Source organism: Coregonus clupeaformis, chromosome 39 (assembly GCF_020615455.1).
Source record: "Coregonus clupeaformis isolate EN_2021a chromosome 39, ASM2061545v1, whole genome shotgun sequence".
In the NCBI taxonomy this organism is placed as follows: domain Eukaryota; kingdom Metazoa; phylum Chordata; class Actinopteri; order Salmoniformes; family Salmonidae; genus Coregonus; species Coregonus clupeaformis.
This window is the reverse complement of record NC_059230.1, coordinates 17763940-17790302: the sequence shown is the minus strand read 5'-3', so window position 1 is coordinate 17790302 and position 26363 is coordinate 17763940. Positions and strand designations below refer to the sequence as shown.

General features: G+C 41.2%; 2 protein-coding genes across 2 annotated transcripts; both read left to right on the top strand.

Moving 5' to 3' along the window:
• The first annotated feature begins 1893 nt into the window (after nucleotides 1-1893).
• LOC121554456 (G-protein coupled receptor 26-like) lies at nucleotides 1894-5117 on the top strand. Its single transcript, XM_041868054.2, has 3 exons — nucleotides 1894-2880; nucleotides 3093-3206; nucleotides 4753-5117. The coding sequence occupies exons 1-3, from the start codon at nucleotides 2213-2215 to the stop codon at nucleotides 4988-4990; spliced, it is 1020 nt and encodes a 339-aa protein (XP_041723988.1). The 5' UTR covers nucleotides 1894-2212; the 3' UTR covers nucleotides 4991-5117.
• Nucleotides 5118-7053: 1936 nt separating this feature from the next.
• Nucleotides 7054-24982, top strand: LOC121554457 (carboxypeptidase Z-like). The gene is made up of 12 exons (XM_045211978.1): nucleotides 7054-7396; nucleotides 8379-8411; nucleotides 9241-9458; nucleotides 9543-9699; nucleotides 13584-13805; nucleotides 14021-14250; nucleotides 15077-15238; nucleotides 19290-19448; nucleotides 19791-19929; nucleotides 23767-23906; nucleotides 24033-24132; nucleotides 24406-24982. Exons 1-12 carry the CDS (start codon nucleotides 7291-7293, stop codon nucleotides 24756-24758), a joined length of 2019 nt encoding a protein of 672 aa, XP_045067913.1. The 5' UTR covers nucleotides 7054-7290; the 3' UTR covers nucleotides 24759-24982.
• The last annotated feature ends 1381 nt before the right edge of the window (nucleotides 24983-26363 follow it).

Below are 26363 nucleotides of genomic sequence, written 5' to 3'. Positions count from 1 at the left end.
GCTTCACAGTAGGTATGGTGTTCTTTGGATGCAACTCAGCATTCTTTGTCTTCCAAACACGACGAGTTGAGTTTTTACCAAAAAGTTATATTTTGGTTTCATCTGACCATATGACATTCTCCCCAATCCTCTTCTGGATCATCCAAATGCACTCTAGCAAACTTCAGATGGGCCTGGACATGTACTGGCTTAAGCAGGGGGACACGTCTGGCACTGCAGGATTTGAGTCCCTGGCGGCGTAGTGTGTTACTGATGGTAGGCTTTGTTACTTTGGTCCCAGCTCTCTGCAGGTCATTCACTAGGTCCCCCCGTGTGGTTCTGGGATTTTTGCTCACCGTTCTTGTGATCATTTTGACCCCACGGGGTGAGATCTTGCGTGGAGCCCCAGATCGAGGGAGATTATCAGTGGTCTTGTATGTCTTCCATTTCCTAATAATTGCTCCCACAGTTGATTTCTTCAAACCAAGCTGCTTACCTATTGCAGATTCAGTCTTCCCAGCCTGGTGCAGGTCTACAATTTTGTTTCTGGTGTCCTTTGACAGCTCTTTGGTCTTGGCCATAGTGGAGTTTGGAGTGTGACTGTTTGAGGTTGTGGACAGGTGTCTTTTATACTGATAACAAGTTCAAACAGGTGCCATTAATACAGGTAACGAGTGGAGGACAGAGGAGCCTCTTAAAGAAGAAGTTACAGGTCTGTGAGAGCCAGAAATCTTGCTTGTTTGTAGGTGACCAAATACTTATTTTCCACCATAATTTGCAAATAAATTCATTAAAAATCCTACAATGTGATTTTCTGGAGAAAAAAAATCTCAATTTGTCTGTCATAGTTGACGTGTACCTATGATGAAAATTACAGGCCTCTCTCATCTTTTTAAGTGGGAGAACTTGCACAATTGGTGGCTGACTAAATACTTTTTCCCCCCACTGTATTAGTCCAGTTGCATATCAAGTTGCACATTATCATTATAGTTGCACTGAGGATGGTTTTATCAGATACAGGACATTTACTGCATTAGCATCAGTGATGAGTTAATTCGTCTCTGGCATGTAAATGATACTAGTAGACTGTAGGGATGTACAGTACTTTTCCTCCAAATGAGGTAAGAGTTATTGCCTCATGAATATCAAACACATAATTTACCAATGTCTTTCTTTGACATGACCATATCCAGTCAAATATTACACCAATATTATAATGAAATAATCTAAACTATTGGGGCTGGATGGATTTCAGCAATACAGGTCTGTCTACCTTCTCTTCCAACATTGCATTCTTAATTGGTCATTATTCTTCATATTAATATTTTACTACAAAACAGTTGAGACAGATTTCAGTTCTAACAACCTTACACAATTGTTCAGGGTTTATTAATAATTCATGTCAGGGAAACGGATATATTTGCCTGTTTCCCTGCACGCCCCTCCAATGTGTAGCTGGTGCCGTTTGACTACGGGAGACGCGCATAATTATTGAGTATCCGTCACGCAGGCCTATCACTGCGCGGTGTGTCGCTGACCCACTATCGATTCGGAAAAGTTAATCATTAAATGAGCATGCAGTAAAGTTGTTTATATTAGTTCATTATGAAAAATAATAATTCCAGCTGTGGTCTAATGTGTATCACTTCGCAAACACATTAGTAAATTACTAAAATTACGAATGACCCAATTGGGGAAACTTCCCCATATTATAAAACTCCATGGATGACATTCTCTTTTTCTTAATGTGATAGCTCGTTGTTATTATTCAAACGACTGCACTAGACAGGGCAGGCTCCCCTAACAGTCATCTTGTTTCTCTAGTACGCATGTTCTTTTTACAAGGCAATGCGGCGCGCAGCGGTCCCACTGTTTTTCTTGCGGAGGTAGTCGTAGGAGGGAGAGGAGATACGAAACATCAGCCCACGTGGGACCCGAACGCTCAATTATACCAGTGAATGCTGTTCCAAATACTTGTGTGGTCTGTTGTGAGAGAAAAAAAATCCACAAGTTTCACTAACGAAATGGTCTGGGGCTCGAAAGGCGCGCGCGCGTCTCCGCACTTCAGCACTCTGGACAGCACTCCACCAATTTGGAGACGGCGAGACTTGCAGGAGTTACGTTCTGCAATGAGGACCAATTGGAGATAAACGACGGCGCAATCATGGTGGATATTAAGTGTTTATTATTTACAGGTGTATGCAAAACGCAAGTGGACTTTTTGAAGTGAGACATGGACTTTGTGGAAATTATCTTCGCGTTGTTCATCATTGTGGTCGCAATTGTCTCGTTGTTGTCGAATTTACTGGTGCTGCTATGTTTTGTCCAGAGCACCGAGATCCGCCGACAGGTGCCGGGAATATTCACCATGAACCTGTCTTTCTGCAACATACTTATCACCCTTTTGAACATGCCATCGACATTGGTGGGGATTCTCGGAAACCAGAAGCCTTTTGGGGATTGCCTTTGCCATACAGTGAGCTTTCTGGAGACCTTTTTGACTGCGAACACTATGTTGAGTATGGCAGCACTCAGTATAGACCGGTGGATAGCGGTGGTCTTTCCCTTGAGTTACTCCAGTAAAATGCGCTACAAGGACGCAGTGATCATGATGTGCTACTCGTGGTTCCACTCCCTAACGTTTTCCGTAATCGCCCTCCTGTTCTCCTGGGTTGACTATAGCCACATTTACGCCTCGTGCACCTTGTATTTGAGCAAGGAGAGCGACAGGATAAAGTTTACAATTTTCACCGTCGTTTTCCACGCCACTAGTTTCATGCTCTCCCTGGTGATCCTGTGCTTCACCTATCTGAAGGTGTTAAAGGTTGCACGCTTCCACTGCAAGAGGATTGACGTTATAACCATGCAGACCCTGTTCTTGCTGGTGGATATTCACCCAAAGTACGTATGTTCCTTTACTTATGAGGTGTGCAATGAATAGCCGTTACAATGGGCTGTAATAACTTTACAGTAGTCTATGATAAGAGGTTATAGTGTCAACCCTGAGGAAACATGCTTAGAAGAAGGTGTTAGACAAATTTAAGGTAATATTACATGTATCATGTTTTGTCATTTGTTCTGCTGGACTAATATCAGTTAATTTCTATTTTCAGTGTGAAACAAAGGTGCCTGGTAGAGCAAAAGCGGAGGAAACAGAGAGCCACCAAGAAAATCAGCATTTTCATTGGGTCGTTCATCATCTGTTTTGCTCCCTATGTAATTACGAGGTAAGTGGATGTCCAGTAAACTGCGATACAGGCAGCTGAACAAACAGGTGTTTTATTCACCTACTGTAAACACAAACTATTAAAGGGGTATTATAGGGTTTATGAGATTAACACATCACCAGGTGAACAGACATTGTTCATAAAACTCAGTTAATGAACAGTAAATATATAGGCTATAATCAAAGGGTATATACTGATTGAACAAAGTTCCGTTGAAAGGTGAGGCAATATGCATGCAAGGTTGAGCAATATGCATGCACAATGAGGATTTTTTTGTGTTTATGACAATGATCTCCATCTGTAACTGAAACGTCCTTCATTAAACAATCCATTATCTGTTATGTAATTTCACTGAACCATGAGATGACATTTATCACACAAAGATACTTTAATTTCCAAGAATGCACAGCATGACCTAGAGCAGTGGTTCCCAACTCCAGTCCTCGAGTACCCCCAACAGTACACATTTCTATTGTATCCCCAGACAAGAACACCAGATTCAACTCATCAACTAATCATCAGGACCTCAAGGTTTTTTTTGTCCTGGGCTACAACAAAAATGTGTGCTGTTGGGTACTCGAGAACTGGAGTTGGGAACCACTGGTCTAGAGGGAATGCAGCATTGTAGTTATGGGCAGGTGCCTGACTAGGAATAACAGGGGTTCCATAGAACTCCACATACATTCAAGAGGAGTGTTTTTAGATGCATCAGTCTAGAACTTTACTTCAGCGCAATAGAAATTCCTCAGGGAACATTACATGAAATCTGATGCAGGTGTGTTATACAGTACTGGGCGATAGTTTAGATCCCTCAAACTCAACTCTGGACCTTGAAGCCAGTTCCACTACTTGTTTTAATTGTTCCCCTCTAATCAGGGACTGGTTTAGACCTGGCACACCAGGTGAGTGCAATTAATTATCAGGTAGAAGAACAGAAAACCAGCAGGCTCCGGACCTCGTAGGGTAAGAGTTAAATACCCCTGGTTTAGATAGTGTGTGGGCCTTTAGACCCCACCTGACCCCACCTGAGAGGTGGGGTCTAGAGGGGGGTGGGGGTGGAATAACGAAACAAATTAATGAGGAAAACTGTCACAGTAATTGGCATGACCTTTAACCCCCTGTGCACACAATGGAAACAGTCGGAATTGGTTGATGAAGGGGAAATTGCTGCTTATTGACAGGATTTATCCTATGTCACTCAACTGCATGCATAATTAGCATTTATGCATACCAGTGGTCAATATTAATGTAGCAATGTTCATCGTATACATATTTCTTATGAATATATATTTTCTGTACATTATTATTACCTTTAGTATAATGCTAGTCGGCCGATCAATAAAGACACATTTATTCTATTCTACTTTGCAACCTTAGAGCCTCATGGCATTTCATAGAATAACAACTGAATTATCACTAAACACTCTCGAAAGCAAACAGAACAACTCGCTGCAAGATAAATACCATGCTTTGAAAATCGGATAACAATTGCCCTTTCTAAAAGGCTATTTTCTGAACTCTAACTTGGCCTCTGCCTTCTCCTCAGGCTGACGGAGCTGCTTCCCTTCGTGGGCATCAATCGCCACTGGGGAATCTTTAGTAAGTGCCTGACATACAGCAAGGCTGCGTCCGACCCCTTTGCCTACTCCCTCCTGCGTCAACAGTACAAGAAGGTCCTGGTTACCGTCATCAACCGGCTGCTGCGCCGTGACCTGTACCCATCGTCTGGCCACAACAGCTCTCTGGACACAGAGAACGACTACTCTCTCCAGAGGATCAGTTAATATCATAATTTTGGACATAACAAATATACCACAGACAGACAGCCCAAAAATAAAGGTTTCCTTAAGGAAAAAGGGCAGGAGCTGAGAGAGAGATGGTGAGAAAAAGGGATTGGTGGAGAAGAAAAGAGAGTGAGAGAGAGGGAGATGTTATGGGAGGAAAAGCAAGAGGGGAGGAGGAGGTTACAGGGAGACAGGAAACCGGAGGGGTAGACGGAGGAAGAGGGCAAGGTGGACTGTGCAGAGAATGATCGCATTCCGGGACATTTGTTCAGGCGATATTGGTAAAAAAATGCGTTTAATGATCCATGGTTCACTGGCAGACCCACACACACGACACGCTGGCACAGAGCCAGAATCAAATTAATCAATGTTATTGAATCAGCCAGGGGCTCGGTCGAATCATAAACGGATGGATCACACCATTAGAGACTGAATTATTGTCTCTGCTGAGTAGCAAGGTATGCTAGTGGGCACTTATCTACCATAAAAACCTCTTTATAAAGAAGCTGACATAGCCAAATGTACAGACCTGTTGATACCTATATAGAACACAGGGACGTGCTATGAAGGTTATTAATATCTTGTTGACAGATGCACATAACATAAATGCTAGTAGCATATGTCGACAGACTGTGGGATGCGACGACTAACGAGGAACTTTGTTCCAGTACGCTGATTTTTCGTCACTGATCATTTGGACGAATCACTATTTTGCATCTTTAGCATTTCTGTAGGGGAAGGGACATTTGACCCATGGACTTGCATGAAATGGTTTAGAGTTTCCGTTTAAAGGGGTGGAGACTTCGCTAGTCTCGTTCGTACATTTTCTATTACTTCTCCCCCCCAGAACTTCATGGAGCATTTGACGCAATTACGCAAGATGTTAGTTCTGGGTGTCCGAGTTTACAAGGTTATGGACTGTCAACGGTCAATAGGGAGGATGGGAAAGCTTAGCTAGCTGCTGGCTGGTAGCCATTGCGACACTGGTGCAATTTCCACGGGCATCAAGCAATTTATTGAAGTTAAAATGTATCCTTTTCAATGAATGGTACTCGCGGTGGCAAGTACTGCTAAATAGATGGCCATGTTATGTAAACTATGGACTGTGTTAGACTCATTGGGTTAGACTACTACTGCAGTTGTTCACAATTTCTTAATGTCAATCACTGGATATTAATGCACTTTGTATTTCTCTCAGAGCTACTAGTTACAAGAGCCAAAGGCAAATATCATGTTTACTATGATATTAGCGTGTTGTAACTGAATGTACTACATAAAGATAATTTTGACTGAAATGGATGTGTAAAAAACTTTATTTTGCCAAATATCCATATAAAATGTCCAGTGATTGCTGGAAATGTTTATATGGATATTTATGAATACCTGATGTTATCTTTATCAAACTATTTTGCACTGTATCAGAAACGATAATATTTATTTGATCTTAAAATGAAAGAGATGTGCTATAGCATAAGAATGTTATGGTCAAGTAAGTGCTTTAAACACGTTATTGTGTGTGTGCCAGAATTCAATATACAGTATGACTGTTTAGCTCCTATAGTTGCTTTATCAGAACTTGTTTCTTTAGATGTATAGACACAAAGTATTTAATTATGAAAGGCACTTGCTGTAGCCTACTTGTGTGAGTAAAGATGTTGGTGAAAAATGTGCAATAAAGCTGTCAAATAACAACCATCATTTGATACCAGGCCATATGAGATAACATAACAGAGACATTTAGAAGCATATCTCATATCTAATGCCCATCTGGCATTTCATGTTGGCTGATGATCACCAGCTGTTTTGCAGGTGCTAGAGGCTGGCTGGATACACCATTCAACATTTGTGATTGATATGATTGATTGCTGATTGGTTAAAAGCGTTCAAAGGATTGGCTCGAGCGATGACTGAAGGGCGGGAAAAATGCATCGAGCAAAAAGTATCTGCTCTATTTATTTTATTGAGCATATGCACTGTCCAGTGTCCACATACATGGCCAATAAATACATGCATTTTAAGGTAAGAAATTAAATGTTAACACAGGTGGAAATGGTTGAAATGGGTGAGCAGAACTGTTTACAGTATAGGAATTGGAAACAGGTGTATTTCAGAAAGTTTATTTGCAGCGTGTTTTCAGGCACAATCCTCATACTCCAGCCTTGTTCCACTTCTGTCCGGAACATTTCCCTCTGTAATTTGATATTCGACCGTAATACTTGTAATAAACTCACTTTTTAGGGAAGCTCTCAACGTTTTCGTGTAATTAGGTGCAGTAGCCTTGAGGTGGCACATCACAAAATATGGAATTTATGCGGAGGAAAATGAAGACTATTGTTTTTCTGAATGCACTGGCAACGGTTATCTGGTGTGCCCCTCCGCGCTGCGACCCTGGAGACGAATTACTGGGTAAAGTACTCCGCTTTTTATGATAACACACATGGTGTGTTTTGTTCACAGGACTGATGTGACAGTGTTTATGTTATTCCTGAAATGTCTTTATCTACAAGGCAATGGTTGTGAGGAATTTTATCTAAAACATAGACATGCAAACTATTGTAGCCTATTTTAATTCACAAGCTGCCAACAGTAACAAAAGTAAAAGTAACCTCTGTGTCTTAAATGAGTGCGAAATAAAATGCTTATTTTTCTTTAGAGAATGATAGAATTGTACAGTTATATAGAAATATTGAGGTAGATATTCATCACTTAGAAAATGAATATGATTTTACTGACAGACCAACCTGGTCTCAGAGCATTTCGTATTATGTTGTAAGTAAATCCGAGACTCTCCATTTAGTATGATATGTTAAGTTTCGTATGGTATGTATTAATTTGTGGATGTCCATCACCCATTTCGAATGATATGTTAGAAAGTGCAATTCGTTTGCAATGTACAATTTGTAAATGTACAATATGTTACGAATTTGAAAAACGTATGATATGTTACAAATTCTAGCTACGTGCCTAAAGTTAGCTAGCTGGCTAACATGATCTAGGCTAGGGGTTATGGTTAAAGTTAGCCTTAGGGGAAGGGTTAGCTAAAAGGGTTAAGGTTAGGGTTACGGGAAAGGTTAGCTAACATGCTAAGTAGTTGCAAAGAGCTGAAAAGTTGCTAATTAGCTAAAATGCTAGAGTAACCATCTGTCTTATGTGACCATACCAAACGTAACATATCATACTAATTTGAGTGTCTACGGAATTTATGTTTATTATGTTACGTCAAGTGTATGAGACCAGGCTGGACATGCAGACATTTGTGAGGAGAGATGGTAAAGCCAGATAGTGTTCATAAAAACAGACAATAGTCGCTAATAACGGTGGCGATAAATGTGATTCTGCCATCTAGTGTTGAATGTATGAAAGCAACTAACAATGGTTTGTCTTTCAGGTCGTTTTTGCAAAGAACCAGAACCTGAAAAACGTATGTATTTTTTTCCTCAAGAAACCCTTAAAACTCATGTAAATGTGATGTGTGTACAGGTTTGACTGACAAGGTTATTATGGCTTTAGGCGGGCAGTGGGATATTAAATGGATATTATGGCCTTAAAGCAACTCCGAGCTATCAAGTGTATTTTTGGATAATAAATAGCTATATGAAATATTCACATTTTAATCTCCAGACATAATAGAAATATTTGGACTAGATCATTTTTGGTACTGCAGAGAGGTAGCTATATATGAGATAATAAAAACGTTTTAGACAAAGGGATGGATTCTTGCATGCATATACATATGACCATTTAATATCAGGTTATGTACAATTTCCATGTCAAGGAAATGAGTGATGATTGCTTACTGAACATCTTAGCAATGTTTCTTAAATAAATGAACTGAGAACAAATGTAAAGATACAAGAGAAAAACACCTGGCCAATACCCCTAAACCTACTGATTTTACAATGGAGAGAACATATCGGATAATATGAAACATCTTGCAAGCAGGTTGACACTACGCCCACCTGAAAATAATTTATAACAAATTCATAGTTCTAAAAATATTTTGCCACCCACATTACAAAGCATCCAAAGGTCCCACCAAAGTTTAATTGTAAAGATTGCATAATATTATGAAACAATACATGGTATTATGAAGCATTGCATAATAATGTTATATTACAGATGTACTATGTGTATTTTATGCGTGAATGATTCAACATGGTAAGCTATGAGTCTACATTCAGATCAGTGACCATATAATACAGAATCTCTTCCATCTATCTGAACCTGCTCCTTGGTTGCCTCTCTCCCAGCCAAGTGCGTGGACATCATGATGAACTACTGCGACGACATGTCCTACACCCACACCATGTTCCCCAACATCCTGGGCCACAGGACCCGCGAGGAGGCCGAGCTGGGCCCCGAATACCTCCTCCTCAGTGTGGTCCAAAACCTGCTCAGTGGAGAGTGCACCCCAGACATCCGCATGCTTGGCTGCTCAGTACTGGTGCCTCGCTGTGAGAAGGAGAAGGTGTGTGGCTCACAAAGGATAACGTAATAACACCGGATAATGTCATAACTTTCATTAAAGTCATGTTTTCTTTTATAATGTAAGGTGCTCAAGCCGTGCAGGAGTACCTGCGAGGTGGTGAGGAAGAACTGTCGCCATGCCTTCGAGGGCATCAAGATGGCCTGGCCCTATTTCTTGGACTGTGACCGCTTCTTTGTCAGCGACCAGGAGGGCTGTTACGACCCACTGGAGGGCCTACGAGGTAACAACCACAGTTTAACTGGTGTCATATCATAAAAGTGACTATCAATCTATGATAGTGAATACAGTATGACAATAAGTACTGTACAGTAGGATGTGGACTCAAATAATATTTTCAGACATAAAACAATCACATGAGCAAAATGTACAACTGTGTGTCAATATTATTACAAGATTATATCAATCTAAAGAAAAATAACACCCCAACCCCCTCTAATAACAGAAGCATCCTTGGAGTGCCTACTGAGAAGGCCATTGCTACGCAGATTTATGACGGTCGCCAGGTTGCCACATGAGCCCTTGTGGTAAGGTGACCAGATGTCCCCCAATTTTTATTGGCCTGTCCCCGGCTCGAGTTGTCCCAGAAAATGTCCTCGATTAGCCCTCAGAAAGAAAAAAGCAATGTTGAAGTTAGATGGCTGATATTTCAATAATCAAACTATGTATCCAATCAGATTTGCATGTAAAAATTATGTCTAACACAAGTACCAAACTTGTTTGCTCTCACTGCTTTGCCACTGACCTTTTATGAGAACTTTTGATCAGTGCCACATGAACAACCATGCCCATGGCCAGAAAGTGCATGCAACAGCATACAGCATACAGCATACATTCGGAAAGTGTTCAGACCCCTTCCCCTTTAGATTCATTTATTTTTTCCCCTCATCAATCTACACACAATACCCCATAATGACAAAGCGAAAATAGGTTTTTAGAAATGCTAGCAAATTTATAAAAAATTAAAAACAGAAATACCTTATTTATGTAAATATTCAGACCCTTTGATATGATACTCTAAATTGAGCTCAGGTGCATCCTGTTTCCATTGATCATCCTTGAGATGTTTCTACAACTTGATTGGAGTCCAGCTGTGGTAAATTCAATTAATTGGACATGATTTGGAAAGGCACACACCAGCCTATATAAGGTCCCACAGTTGACAGTGCATGTCAGAGCAAAAACCAAGCCATGAGGTCGAAGGAATTGTCGGTAGAGCTCCGAGACAGGATTGTGTCGAGGAACAGATCTGGGGAAGGGTACCAAAACATTTCTGCAGCATTGAAGGTCCCCAAGAAAACAGGGGCCTCCATAATTCTTAAATGGAAGAAGTTTGGAACCACCAAGATTCTTCCAAGAGCTGGCCGCCCGGCTAAACTGAGCAATCAGGGGAAAAAGGGCCTTGGTCAATGAGGTGACCAAGAACCCGATGGTCACTCTGACAGAGCTCCAGAGTTCCTCAGTGGAGATGGGAGAACCTTCCAGAAGGACAACCATCTCTGCAGCACTCCACCAATTGGGCCTTTATGGTAGAGTGGCCAGACGGAAGCCAGTCCTCAGTAAAAGGCACATGACAGCCCGCATGGAGTTTGCCAAAAGGCACCTAAAAGATTCTCAGACCATGAGAAACAAGATTCTCTGGTCTGATGAAACCAAGATTGAACTCTTTGACCTGAATGCCATGCGTCACATCTGGAGAAAGCCTGGTACCATCCCTATGGTGAAGCATGGTGGTGGCAGCATCATGCTGTGGGGATGTTTTTCAGCGGCAGGGACTGGGAAACTAGTCAGGATCAAGGGAAAGATGAATGGAGCAAAGTACAGAGAGATCCTTGATGAAAACCTGCTCCAGATCCCTCAGGACCTCAGACTGGGCGAAGGTACACCTTCCAACAGGACAACAACCCTAAGCACACAGCCAAGACAACGCAGGAGTGGCTTCTGGACAAGTCTCTGAATGTACTTGAGTGGCCCAGCCAGAGCCCGGAGTTGAACCCGATCGAACATCTCTGGAGAGACCTGAAAATAGCTGTGCAGCGACGCTCCCATCCAACCTGACAGAGCTTGAGAGGATCTGCAGAGAAGAATGGGAGAAACTCCCCAAATACAGGTGTGCCAAGCTTGTAGCATCATACCCAAGAACACTCAAGGCTGTAATCGCTGCCAAAGGTGCTTCAACAAAGTAAAGGGTCTGAATACTTATGTAAATGTGGTATTTCCGTTTTTTATCAGTTTCTAAAAACATGTTTTTGCTTCGTCATTATGTGTAGATTGATGAGGGAAAAAAACAAATGTAATCCATTTTAGAAGAAGGCTGTAACGTAATAAAATTTGGAAAATGTCAAGGGGTCTGAATACTTTCCGAATGCACTGTAGGCTACTAAATGGGTGATTCAAAAATTACTTCACAGGATTAAGAAAACTGTGGATGGGTAATCCATTTCTGTGTTAAAATTAATACAAGTAGCCTTTTTGAAAGGAATATAGCAAAAATGTATAGTTAAATATAGTTCCATGCCATTGTTTTTTATATTTTTGTGCAGCTGCCCCCACATAGTGTGATGGGTGATTTGAAGGAGTCAGGCGCAGGAGGGTAAATCACAGAACACAGAATTTATTCTGGAATACAGAGTTACGCAGAAATGCATCAAACAATCCAGTGCGCAAAACAGGTGCACTGGAACTAAACAGGCACACGGGGGAAAAACCCTGGCAATACAAAATACACAGAGCTCAAACGAGCTACACTCTCCTCACAGTAAACAATCACACACAAGGACAAGGGGGCAGAGGGAACACTTATACAAGTACTGATGAGGGGATATGAACCATGTGTGTGTAATAAACAAGACAAAACAAATGGAATGATGAGATGAGGAGCGGCAGTGGCTAGAAGGCCAGTGACGACGAACGCCGAAGCCTGCCCGAACCAGGAGAGGAGGCAGCTTTGGAGGAAGTCGTGACACGTAGGCTTTTGTGACCTAGAAAGGATCTATATTTGTAGCAACTATACAAAGCCCTCAAAAAGAACCCATAAGCAAGATGTTAGAGATTTGACAACTTCAATAACATGTGTGAGCCATATGGGAACACATACAAATGATGTCACTTTATATCCGCAGGCAATGCTGTTAACGTATCTGCCATTCATATCTTGACTCGCACAAGATATACTGTGTCCTTTTGAACAAATCTATGAATTCACACTGATAGGTGATAGACAACTGCAGTATATCATGTTCACGCAGAGAAGTGATCAGTCTAACTTGAGTTCAGTACAGTTTGTTTCTCTCTGTGGCTGCAACCGACACACACTCCAGCTGTGTGATTGCTCTCTCTTCCTTTGTACTCTCTCTGTTTATCTCTACAGCTGCTCTTTGCTGCCATAAACAGGTGCTACAGTATCCTATACCGACAAAATAACAGTTGAATGTTCATATAGCCATTTCCCTGAAATATATCATAGATATGAATTTACATATTATATATACAATATGATATGGTTATAGATATGCACACAGATGGTGGTACCAAATTTAGCATAACAGCTTTTAGTGTAGTATGAAATCTGTTTCCAAACGGATCTTAGATTCTAACTGAAACACAAGCTGATGTCTGGCAACCCTACTAAGCTTTATAATTATTTCCATGCTGATATTTCTTTTGAACTGATGTCTTTGGTCTTATGTCTCAACTTTGATTGGTTGCTTACCTTTTAGGTCTGGCACATTTGCCTAAATGAGCACATTTATATAGAAGTGCAGACCGGGGCCAGAATGTAGACTTTCCACTTTCTCTAATTCCTCAGTGTCCTGACATTTTACAGGGCTCTACTCAGCATGAGATGAAAGACTAAGGCCGTATGTAGTAAAATGGTATTCTGATATCCATCAAAGTTATTTAAGTGAGGCAGTTTATTGAAGCATGGTTATGCTTTCAAATGTTAACTTTTCTATGACATTGACTCAAGTCAAGCTTGCTAGTTAATTCAAAAGTGTCATAACTGGCTTGGAACACTATTGATCTTTACATGTTTGGCTACACTTTATAATAACTTTAACGAATATGCCATTATTATAAAATGTCACCATCTCGTCTTTATCATAGTAACACAGGAAGAAGCCCAGGCCAGTATAGGTAATACCCCTGAGGAGACTCATACTATCATCCAGTTCAGCTATCAGTCTAACGCCCAGATGAACAGCATCCTGAAGAAGACTGCAGCGCGATGCCCCGAAATCGCCACCACCTACAGCATCGGCCGCAGTGTGGAGGGCAAAGACCTGCTAGTGATTGAGTTCTCAAACAACCCTGGAGTACATGAATTACGTGAGTACAAATTGTCCTCAAATATACAGTACAGTGAGAGAGAGTACTGGGTTCAGAGTTCAACCAGAGAGAGTGTGTATTTTCTGATTGTTGCACTTGACTGTAAGCTGCAGTCTTGGCCAGGTTTCCCTTGAAAAACAGATAATTCATCTCAAGGGACTTTCTGGTAGAATAAATGTAATATATGTCCCTATCCTGTTGCCTCATATCAACAGTTGAACCGGAGATGAAGTACATAGGCAACATGCACGGGAACGAGGTGCTGGGTCGCCAGCTGTTGATCTATCTGACCCAGTACCTGTGTTCAGAGTACCTGCTGGGGAACCAACGCGTCCAGACCCTGATCAACACCACGCGTATCCACATCCTGCCCTCCATGAACCCTGACGGCTATGAGCTGGCTGCTGCTGAGGTCCAGGGCACCAACGACCCCGAGAATGAGGAGGTTGGTTGAATCAATGTTGTTGCCATGTTATTTGAACGTAATTCCAACATGATGGTGAATCAACATGGAAGACTTATTGGGTTTGAAAGTATACACACATTCTACCAGGTTTTTACCAGAATTCAACGGCAGGTCGGAATGTTACGTTTATTCAACACCACAGGAGGTTGGTGGCACCTTAATTGGGGAGGCCAGGCTCGTGGTAATGGCTGGAGCTGTAATGAATACTCAACGAGTAAAAGGTGTAGATTCACGCACAGAGCGCGGCATGTGTTTATTTCGCCTTCGCAGAAGGCAGGAATCGTGGTCACAGGCAGGCAATGGTCATACACAGGTAGGCAAACAGGCAGGTGAATCAAAACTAGGACTGAAGACTATAACTGGTTCTCACAAACGAGCTAGGAAAAGGCTTAGTAGAGTCAAAACGAACAATACCTCACAAGGCATAAACAGAATGACCTGAACTAAATAAGGAGCTGATGAGACCAGGTGAGTAACTAACACAGGTAAAATCAATGAACAAAAATGAAAGACAGGGCTACGTTCAAGAACACAAAGAAACAGGGCTACGTTCAAGAACACAAGGTTGACTAAGAAAATAAATACAGAACCTTACAGGAGCAGAATAAGTGGAATGGTATCAAATACATCAGACACATGTTTCCATGTGTTTGATGCCATTCCATTAGCTCCGTTCCGGCCATTATTATGAGCTGTCTTCCCCTCAGCAGCCTCACGTTAGGCGACAACACCAATCAAATATCAATAATACAATATTCACTGCTCAATACTAACAGTATACTATCCACTGTATGAAACTCTACAGGCTCAGAACTACCACAGCTGGACCCTGGGTCGAGGTAACGCCCAGAACATTGACCTGAACAGGAACTTCCCTGACCTGACCTCTGTTGCCTACAGCCGCCGCAGACACCGGCATTTCCGTAGCGACCACATCCCAATCCCAGACGCTTACTGGTTTGATAAGGTACAGTATGAATTCCTATCCATTTACAGTGGGGAAAAAAAGTATTTAGTCAGCCACCAATTGTGCAAGTTCTCTCACTTAACAAGATGAGAGAGGCCTGTAATTTTCATCATAGGTACACGTCAACTATGACAGACAAATTGAGATTTTTTTTCTCCAGAAAATCACATTGTAGGATTTTTAATGAATTTATATGCAAATTATGGTGGAAAATAAGTATTTGGTCACCTACAAACAAGCAAGATTTCTGGCTCTCACAGACCTGTAACTTCTTCTTTAAGAGCCTCCTCTGTCCTCCACTCGTTACCTGTATTAATGGCACCTGTTTGAACTTGTTATCAGTATAAAAGACACCTGTCCACAACCTCAAACAGTCACACTCCAAACTCCACTATGGCCAAGACCAAAGAGCTGTCATAGGACACCATGAACAAAATTGTAGACCTGCACCAGGCTGGGAAGACTGAATCTGCAATAGGTAAGCAGCTTGATTTGAAGAAATCAACTGTGGGAGCAATTATTAGGAAATGGAAGACATACAAGACCACTCATAATCTCCCTCGATCTGGGGCTCCACGCAAGATCTCACCCAGTGGGGTCAAAATGATCACAAGAACGGTGAGCAAAAATCCCAGAACCACACGGGGGGGACCTAGTGAATGACCTGCAGAGAGCTGGGACCAAAGTAACAAAGCCTACCATCAGTAACACACTACACCGCCAGGGACTCAAATCCTGCAGTGCTAGACGTGTCCCCCTGCTTAAGCCAGTACATGTCCAGGCCCGTCTGAAGTTTGCTAGAGTGCATTTGGATGATCCAGAAGAGGATTGGGAGAATGTCATATGGTCAGATGAAACCAAAATAGAACTTTTTGGTAAAAACTCAACTCGTCGTGTTTGGAGGACAAAGAATGCTGAGTTGCATCCAAAGAACACCATACCTACTGTGAAGCATGGGGGTGGAAACATCATGCTTTGGGGCTGTTTTTCTGCAAAGGGACCAGGACGACTGATCCGTGTAAAGGAAAGAATGAATGGGGCCATGTATTGTGAGATTTTGAGTGAAAACCTCCTTCCATCAGCAAGGGCATTGAAGATGAAACGTGGCTGGGTCTTTCAGCATGACAATGATCCCAAACACACCGCCCGGGCAACGAAGGAGTGGCTTCGTAAGAAGCATTTCAAGGTCCTGGAGTGGCCTAGCCAGTCTCCAGATCTCAACCCCATAGAAAATCTTTGGAGGGAGTTGAAAGTCTGTGTTGCCCAGCGACATCCCCAAAACATCACGGCTCTAGAGGAGATCTGCATGGAGGAATGGGCCAAAATACCAGCAACAGTGTGTGAAAACCTTGTGAAGACTTACAGAAAACGTTTGACCTGTGTCATTGCCAACAAAGGGTATATAACAAAGTATTGAGAAACTTTTGTTATTGACCAAATACTTATTTTCCACCATAATTTGCAAATAAATTCATTAAAAATCCTACAATGTGATTTTCTGGAGAAAAAAAATCTCATTTTGTCTGTCATAGTTGACGTGTACCTATGATGAAAATTACAGGCCTCTCTCATCTTTTTAAGTGGGAGAACTTGCACAATTGGTGGCTGACTAAATACTTTTTCCCCCACTGTATATGCATGTTTGCATTGATTGTGTGGTGTTTATGCTACTGGATATGAACACATGTCAAATATCAAATGACAAATGCTTTACGTGTATTTTAGCATTAGGCCGGACAAAGTCGATTTACTATTTAACTGATTTATTTTCTAGAAAAGTGAGGCAAAAAAAACAAAACAAAAAAACAAATTACCCCAATTGATACCAAGTGAGAGGGTTTTTCAAAAATAGTGGAGAAGGAATAAATTAGTACTTTACCACATTGTCCTACGCACCTATGCAAGCTCTAGGCCTATAGGCTTTAACAAAATATTAATAGACTAGGCCTTTAATTTGAAGAAAGAGGGACAATCATTCAAGTTAGGTCTGTCAAATGAATGTAGCTTTGGAAAAAGTTACTTTCAATCCGGCCATAGAGTATAGCCTATCTATCGTATAATCTACAGAATCATTTTTGTATTTAAAATGCGCAATTAGAAGCATCATTCCATTACAGAGCAAGCTTTATTAAATTTGAGGCCAGTATGCCTATACAGTCAATTCACTCATGGCATCCTCCTTCAATTGACTCATCCGGCTGCCAGGAAAAACCCCCACCTTGGAGACAGTCGACCACATCATTGTGGAGGTCCTGATCTGCGCGAAGTGTGTGCGTGCCACTGGCGATGCATTTTTCAGGATATGCGGGCTGTTCTCGGGGCGCATGATAACTTCAAACACATTCCGTCTTGGTGTTGTCTGTCGGCCTTGGTGTTGTCTGTGGTCCTCTGTAGCTCAGCTGGTAGAGCACGGCGCTTGTAACGCCAAGGTAGTGGGTTCGATCCCCGGGACCACCCATACACACAAAAAAAATGTATGCACGCATGACTGTAAGTCGCTTTGGATAAAAGCGTCTGCTAAATGGCATATTATTATTAACTGTAGGTTATGAATCGCAAATCACCATACAGCTGACACACTTAGATGTCATCACTCATTTTGAATTCAATTTGGTTTTCAAAAATACTATCAGCTTGCACTGGGTCTTTGCTGAGGAATGCCCTGATCTCTGGCCAGTCGTTCGGTTCGATGATGACATTGTTTAGGTTATTAATTGCTTCTAAAAGGTCAGAAAATGATGCATTAACCATGAATTTAACCGACTGTTTGTTTACAACGAGATGCCCCACCACGTTTAACCTGGACACATAAATAGTAGGAATTTGCGCCGGCCTCAGCTATGCTGGCATGTCAGAGAAATGAAACATCTGCACATACAGGTCCTGAGCATGTGAGTCACTGTCCAATCAGAGGCCCGAACATAACAATCGTGTGATCTGAAGTGGTTTGGTCTTTGATTCTCACGTATCAGCTTGGGAAATCCTCAAGGTAGAGCAGACAGTGCATTACAGTATAAGACCAAAGCACTGCATAAATTGAGAATGGTGCAATTGTGGCCTGCAATTTGGGGCATTCCTGCATGTGGGCATTCCTGCATCTGCAGGAACCCCTCTTTATACTTCTATTGGTCACATTTTAACCCTCCCGTTGTCCTAGGGTCAAAATGACCCGCCACTGTGTTGAACCAACTTTATTTAATTTTTATATTTTTTGGATCATTTGTGAGAAGGAGGCAGTGATACTTTCTTTAAAGTCTCACTGCCTCCTTCTCACAAATGATCCCAAAAATATAAAAATTAAATGAAGTTGGTTCAACACAGTGGCGGGTCATTTTGACCCTAGGACAACGGGAGGGTTAAGCAAGGACAGGTGGGAGGTGGGCGCGCTCCAGTACAGTAGGTGGCGTTAATGCACAATAACGTTGGATGCCAGCCGCCGATAAACCCCACAGAAGAAGGGGTGGGGGTGACAATGGTAGCTAGCTAGCTGTACACCGGTAGACAGTGTCCCTCGTCCCTGCCTGTTGGGCACTGTTTTTCCGCAGGTCTATTAACAACGGTGACGGCAGGTGTTCGGCAGGAGTGAGCGAAGTACACTGTGTGCTAGCTTAGCCAGCTAGTCCGGTACACAGCAGGTGGGAGGCATGAAGATGTCGTGCTCGTGGGAGCGGGGGAGGGGGCATTCATGCAGGACCCAATTGGATGCTCGATGGGGGGTGTTCATGAAGGAACCAATGGGATGCTTGAGGGGCGGCATGCAGGAACACCCCGAATAGCGGGCTGCAGTTGCACACTATTGCATAAATGTGCAAAATAATTATACATATTTTAAAAGAAACGTGAAGCGGGGCATCCGTTAAATAGTAAATCAAGTTTGTGTGTCCTTATTGATGTATCGTCAATATTTGATATCAAGATATTTAATTGAGCTTTGAGCTTCACCAATCATTTCCTGTTGTCATGCCATCATCATTTTTTGTTGTGATATGACCAGCTGAAGATGGTGACGTATGATTTATTAGCCTGTCTGTATGAGTGTTATATAATACAGGTAGCTCCAGAGACATACGCAGTCATGAAGTGGATCAGGTCCATTCCCTTTGTGCTCTCAGCTAACTTCCACGGAGGGGAGCTGGTGGTGTCCTATCCCTACGACCTCTCCAAACACCCACTAGAGGAGAAGATGTTCTCCCCCACGCCAGACGAACAGGTAAGCAGGACTGACAGCAACATGCACTCTCCACTCAAACATGGACAGTACTCTCCAGAATGCACAGCACTCTATGACCTGAAGTGTGTCTATTACAGAGAGCTGACCAATTGATTGTTCATGCTCTGCATTTATGATTATTCATTACCACATCCTTGAGAAAAAAAAATGTTGGGGGGAGATTTCCTTTGCAGTCATATAACAGACATGTAAAGGAAGTGAAAAATGTATCTTAGCTGCTAACAAATCAAACTAGCATAACAAATCTATTTAACAGTAAACAGAACTAGCCATTATCTTTCTTATGAATGACAAAGACATATGTTTTATTTTTTGCTGCAGGTATTCAAGCAGATAGCGAGAACATATGCAGATGCCCATGCCACCATGTCAGGAAATAACTCTGAAAGGTGTGGGAACTTTGGCAGCATCGGCCAGGACGGCATCATTAATGGAGCAAAGTGGTACAGCTTCGCAGGTGGTAAGTTTAAAGTAACTGTCCAGTGTTTCCAGATTTCTATTAAACATGTCCTATAAATATAGCTGCGAGCAGCAATGAACGGGGTTCACAGGATGACAGAAAGGACAGAAGATCAGTTGGATAACATAGCAAGCACACCATCATGTAGGAACTATCTTCCTTTATGTGCAATCAGTGAAAGCAGTACCATGTTTATCTCTCAATACCACAAGGATGACGCAAGTTAAGTTTAGTATAGTGCTGTAGGTTGAAATGCAGAAGGTATTCATTCTTAAAGTAATTACTTAATGTATTGAGTTTATATATAATTCTGGGGTCAATTTGACTAATATTAAGATTTGTTGAATATTTTAAGCTTATTTTCATGATATTTCACATTGTTTTGTTTGCATAATTTATACCTAGCATTCATTTGCATGAGACAAAGTCCACTTGATCAATAGTTATTGCTCTAGTATCCTATGGTGCCACTGGTGCCAATGACATCAATAGTGCCACCAACTGGTCTGGTGCAGCCATCTAAGGTTGCAGTGACTTTATATCTTATATCCACACAGCTTCTAAGGACATATACATAAGGTTTACATACCAAATTACACGGCTCCATGTCCATCACTTCAGTTCTTATATCCCTGGTGTGATATGGTGCCATTTAGTGGTGTAGCGTGGCCAACTTTGAATGCAGCAACTAATAATTCTGAAATTCATCAGAGGCTAATTCATTGAGTATATCTATTAGGGAAATGCATCTCTCCTTACAAGCATGATTTGTTACGTATCTAGATACATGTGCTCCGATACGATACAGGAACGATACTTTTAGTTTTAATCGATTCGGTGCAATTCAGTTTGATTAGTGGAACGAATCGATGCGATTCGGTTCGATATGATTTGTGTGTGTGTAGGGACTGAGCTGAGCCATAGGGCAGACTGAGCATCTACCACTATCAGATAAGGGTGGGCTATTTATGTTTTTGTGCCCCTACTTTTTATCTGAAATCCTCATCACCCACTGATTAACTTGTCATAGAGCAGATTAAAATGTTTTGAGCTAGTAATATGTAAATATTTAGTTAGATGTGCAATCAGCAAGATGTGAGTTGTGTCCACTCAAGATGAGTTGTGTCCACAATTTTCTACAGTGCATTTGGTAACAATGACACAGCAAATTACATTGGTTGTCCCTCAATTAATAAAGCCTATGATTTCATATTGCGAAATCCATTTTATAAACATCTGAATGCTGAAGTAGCAGATGTAGCCTATGAATATTAGAACAGAGATAGGGTAAGCCTACCTCTCGTTGGCACGAACAGCTGCGTCTCCCGCACTGTGCGCACAGTTGTTATCTGACTTGTAGATCAATCTCATACACAGTTAAATTTATATAAGTTTGATAGGCTGAAGGATAGGACGCATCAATTCAGTCACAGCAGATTAGCGGTATTTTCAGGATAATGTTTCGTAGCATTTTAATCGATTTTCTTACCGTTTGGATCGGTTTGGGCTCCCGCGGACCGAAGCACTTGTATCTTAAACATTTGAACCGGGATTAAACATTTGAACCGGGACCGATGCATATCGGTGAATCGTTACATCCCTATTACTTATGATTCATGAGAATATTTTTTGTTTGTGTAATTTTTTGTATTAGCATAATTTGCTAATGCTAAAAAGTATGTGCTACTGTGCATCTATAGGTACAGTGTAGCCATATTTGAATGCAGCAACCATTCTTTCTCAAAACCATTAAAGACTGATGTAATGAGTCTAAATACAAAATCTGGAGTGAGTTGTTAATACTTTCCTTAATTTTTTGCGATATCAATACCATATTCAGTGTCTTACATCCATGATAGCGAGTTTCAAGTTGATAGGCCACTGTGGAGTAGATTTACAGTGGTTTAAATGGACACGTAAAATCAGATTTTCTCAAAATAAGACATTCCAAATATTTTAGTACATTAGCATATGTGCTCATATGCATCTACTGGTATTGTGTGGCCATTTTTGAATGCATCAATATTATTTTCTCAAACTCTTTAGGGACTACTGTTATGAGTCCAAAGACCAAATTTGGAGTGAATCTGACTTTTAGATTTGAGATTTTCTCTTCTTTTTCTTTTTTTATGCTGAACAAAAATATAAACTCAACATGTAAAGTGTTGGTCTCATGATTCATGAGCTGAAATAAAAGATCCCCGAAATGTTCCATAAGCACAAAATGTTTCATCATGATAATGCATGGCCCCATGTTGCAAGGATCTGCACATAATTCCTGGAAGCTGAACATTTCCCAGTTCTTCCATGGCCTGCGTACTCACCAGACATGTCACCCATTGAGCATGTTTGGGATGCTCTGGATCGACGTGTACGACGGCATGTTCCCTTTAATATCTAGCAACTTTGCACAGCCATTGAAGAGTAGTGGGACAATATTCCACAGGCCACAATCAACAGCCTGATCAATTCTATATGAAGATGTGTCGCCCTGAATGAGACAAATGGTGGTCACACCAGATACTGACTGGTTGTCTGATCCACGCCCCTACCTTAAAAAAAAAGAATCTGTGACCACCAACAGATGCATATCTGTATTCCCAGTCATGTGAAATCCATAGATTAGGGCCTAATGAATTTATTTCAATTGAATGATTTCCTTATATGAACTGTAACTCAGTAAAATCTTTGAAATTGTTGCATAGTTGCGTTTCTATTTTTATTCAGTGTATTTTAAGCATTAGCGTTACATAGTCAAAGAAGTTAATTATTAATAGTTTCCTTATTCTTTAAGATATCAATGCCAATCTAACATGGTTCATCATGGTAATATCTTTGATGACCCTAAAAAGTTGCAAGTTGATAAGCCATTGTGAAGTGGATTTTAAAAGGATTTAAATAGACGCATAAAATCTGATTTCCTGATTTATCAATAACTCAGCCATCTCTTAACCAATGCCTTAGCTTTTCTCAAACTAAATTAAGAGATGTACCATGGGCCTACTGCATAACACATGTGGTGTTATTTGGACTTATGGTTCATGATACGTTTTTCAAAGGTTTTCCAAAATCTATACTGACAGACTTTATGGGTCCTTGATACAAATTTGTTCAGCATCAGGAAAGACGCCTACATACAACGTTTCAAGTCTCTAGGTCAAACGGGGCGACAGATATGAGGGTTTAAGTGAGACTGCTTATAACAGCGCCACTTATAGGACAATCGGTGCCATTATGTCTGACCAAGTTACTTATGGCCTCAAGTTTCTGTGTGCCAAATTACAAAAAAAGTTACCAATCTATGCTTGAGTTATTTGACCATATCAAGGAAAACAATTATAATAATAACAATAGGTTTCACAGCTTCGCTGAATGGAAAAGTTTTCCTTCCAAAAAAAACTAATCTCAGGAGCATGACGTCATCCTCTATGAGAAAATTGCAAACATTTGAGGGGTTTTCTTTGTGTTTTTTTTTCTCCACTTTATGCTTTGGCCACAAATAGCATATAGGAGTGTAAGATGAGTCAACAACATTATTTGGGTATGAGTTAACAGAAAATTAACTTTTATAAGTTAGATTTTCAGTGGACATTTACTTTAAAAAACATGGTCAAATCAAAAACAGTCTAGGACTGTTGAAGTTAATTTATAACATTAGATTAAAATAGCTGATGAAGGCTCAGTGACAACCGGAATTTACTAAGCAAGTTGTATTATGAAGTATGAATGCCACCTGGTGGTGCTTCTAGTTATTGTCTTTCTACATGAATGGATTATGGCAATGGTGAGTTTGTAGTTTCTTTCACTGGTACGCATTTCCTCTTGTCATGTGGCCAGGTATGCAGGACTTCAACTACCTCCACACTAACTGTTTGGAAGTGACAGTGGAGTTGGGCTGTGATAAATTCCCAGCTGAGGAGGAGTTATACACAGGCTGGCAGGACAACAAAGAGGCTCTGCTCACATTCATGGAGTCGGTGAGAGACCTTAAAGCCAGCAATTCATTCCAAAACATCCCCCAACCAACCCTTCTGTTTTCAATCACTCCTTTTCACAAATCTGAGATGACTTTTCCGCTAACCCTGCTTCTCAATGTTTCTCAGGTCCACCGTGGAATAAAGGGAATAGTAAAGGATGCGGATGGGAATGGAATCAAAGGCGCAAGGATATCTGTCAGAGGAATAAGGCATGACATCACAACAGGTAATATCTATAGTCAGCCTTACAGATTGCGATTGGTCATTTTCATTGAATGCTTTGGGAATCTAAGCGGTAGTTATTAGATGAATACATAGCTTTGAGGATTTTAGTCTCAAGTAGTTTCATTTTCTATAATACTAAAGCTCTATAATACTAAATACGAGATCCCATTTTAATTGTGTAAAATAATAGTCACGTCCTATTTGAGATGTCAGGCTGTGTGTAACCTATTGAGTCAAAAGACCTTCTCTCCCTCCATTCCTCCTCTCTTTCTAGCTGAAAACGGAGACTACTGGCGCCTGCTAACTGCTGGCATCCACATCCTGACTGCCTCTGCACCAGGCTACACCAGAGCCATGAAGAAGATCCACCTCCCGGCACGCATGCAGAAAGCAGGCCGGGTGGACTTTGTTCTGCAGAAGGCTGTGGTGAAGCCTGACATAGAGGAGGACTATAACATCCCGTCCATGGGGACCTATGAGCGCTTTGACCCCTACAACCAGTTTGAGCGCTATGCCATTAGTGAGCAGAACCAGAATAGAGAGGAGAGGCAGGAGAAACCGTGGTGGTGGAGCTACTTTAGCCGCGCCCACGGATCCGCCCCCACCTGGCTTCTCAGAATTGATTAGAGCTCCTCCCCTCCAATAAAATATAATATTTTATGGCTATTTCTATGGTTCCCCTTCGTCCTATAGCCCCCTTTCTCAACTCCGGTCCCCGAGTACCATCAAGGGTTGCACATGTCTGTTACAACTCAATAATAGCACACAGTACCCTGGCGCTTGTAACACCAGGGTAGTGGGTTCGATCCCCGGGACCACCCATATCTAAAAATGTATGCACACATGACTGTAAGTCGCTTTGGATAAAAGCGTCTGCTAAATGGCATATTATTATTATTATTATTATTATTATAATTCAATTAATCAAGGGCTTGATAATTAGTTGTATCACGTGTGCCTGTATAGGGCTTGAATAAAACATTTGCAACCCTGGGGTTACTCGGGGACCAGAGTTGAGAACACTGCATTACAGGATCAAAGACAGGCTACTATTTGAGTTGAATATGATTTACATAATGCTATCATAAAAGTGACACATTTTAACGTTACCATTATTATCCGTTGCTTCAAACTTTTCATAACTGAAGCAAAAGAGGAAATAGCTAGTTGGCTGGCCATCAAGTTGTTCATGATAGCTATATCTAAGCTTAATAAGGCATAGTTAATGTAAAGTGTTTTCTCCTAAAGGTAGCCCCTATTCTCAAGCTTTTACCCTGTTATACTGCTTCACTTTATGACCATAATGCAACACAGGAAGGTTAAAAGGCTCAAACCTTTTGGCTCTCCACCCGCACATATTTATACGTGTTTATAATAAAACATGATTTAATAACATTAATTGTTAACTATTGCTACTATTGGCTCTTTGTATGTTACATCAAAGTGAGACACAATGTTAACACATTCTCTTCAGTTATATTTGACCTCCCTTTAAATCTTCCAAAATGAGGTAAGTTTAAAAGTTGAATTCTTATAATACTATAAAGTATCTCATTCTCAGACAGTGACTGTCCCAGTTCCATTTTACAATAAGTGTCCCTAAAACGTGTTTACATGGTAGTAAATGGGACCAGTCTCTTTAAAATATATAATGAAACAGAAATGGCCATAAGAGGGCAGCGTAATTCCACTTGTTGTCGCCCATGTTACATGTTCAACTGAACTGCCATCCCAGGAAAGACAACCACCCCAGCCAACCCCATACTGCATCCCCCCCTCTCTACCACATGACCACGTATAGCATCTGTTCAAGTAGAACCAGAGGCAGTGATATGCCAGTCTGTGGTACCAGTCAACCATGCTTTATGAACTAGAAAGTATGTCATTTCACATAGCGCTCAGCATCAATTTACTCTTGTGGATCTAGTTGTTATCTTCAGTATTTGTCTTACATTTTACCTAGATATGAATTGATCTGAAACAAAATGTTCAGTCATATCTTGTAATGTCTTGTTTTGCCACCGATGTCACAATTGATGTTAACTTGTGAATATCATTCCGCTAACCCCTTTACAGGTCTGCAAACACTGTGCCTGTGCCTGGAAAGGAGAGAACAATCGACTTTGTTAATGGTAAAGGATGCTGTATAGGCTTGCAATATCTTACATTATTTAATACCATGGACACCACTCCACAGAATGCAGCTAGCAATGAGAATAAATGCTTTCTTCA

Coding starts and splice junctions, on each gene's coding strand:
- LOC121554456 (XM_041868054.2), top strand. CDS start 2,213: ATGGACTTTGTGGAAATTATCTTCGCGTTGTTCATCATTGTGGTCGCA. Junction 2,881..3,092: donor CTGGTGGATATTCACCCAAA/GTACGTATGTTC, acceptor TTCTATTTTCAG/TGTGAAACAAAGGTGCCTGG. Junction 3,207..4,752: donor GCTCCCTATGTAATTACGAG/GTAAGTGGATGT, acceptor CCTTCTCCTCAG/GCTGACGGAGCTGCTTCCCT.
- LOC121554457 (XM_045211978.1), top strand. CDS start 7,291: ATGGAATTTATGCGGAGGAAAATGAAGACTATTGTTTTTCTGAATGCA. Junction 13,806..14,020: donor CCCTGGAGTACATGAATTAC/GTGAGTACAAAT, acceptor TCATATCAACAG/TTGAACCGGAGATGAAGTAC. Junction 19,930..23,766: donor GTGGTACAGCTTCGCAGGTG/GTAAGTTTAAAG, acceptor TCATGTGGCCAG/GTATGCAGGACTTCAACTAC.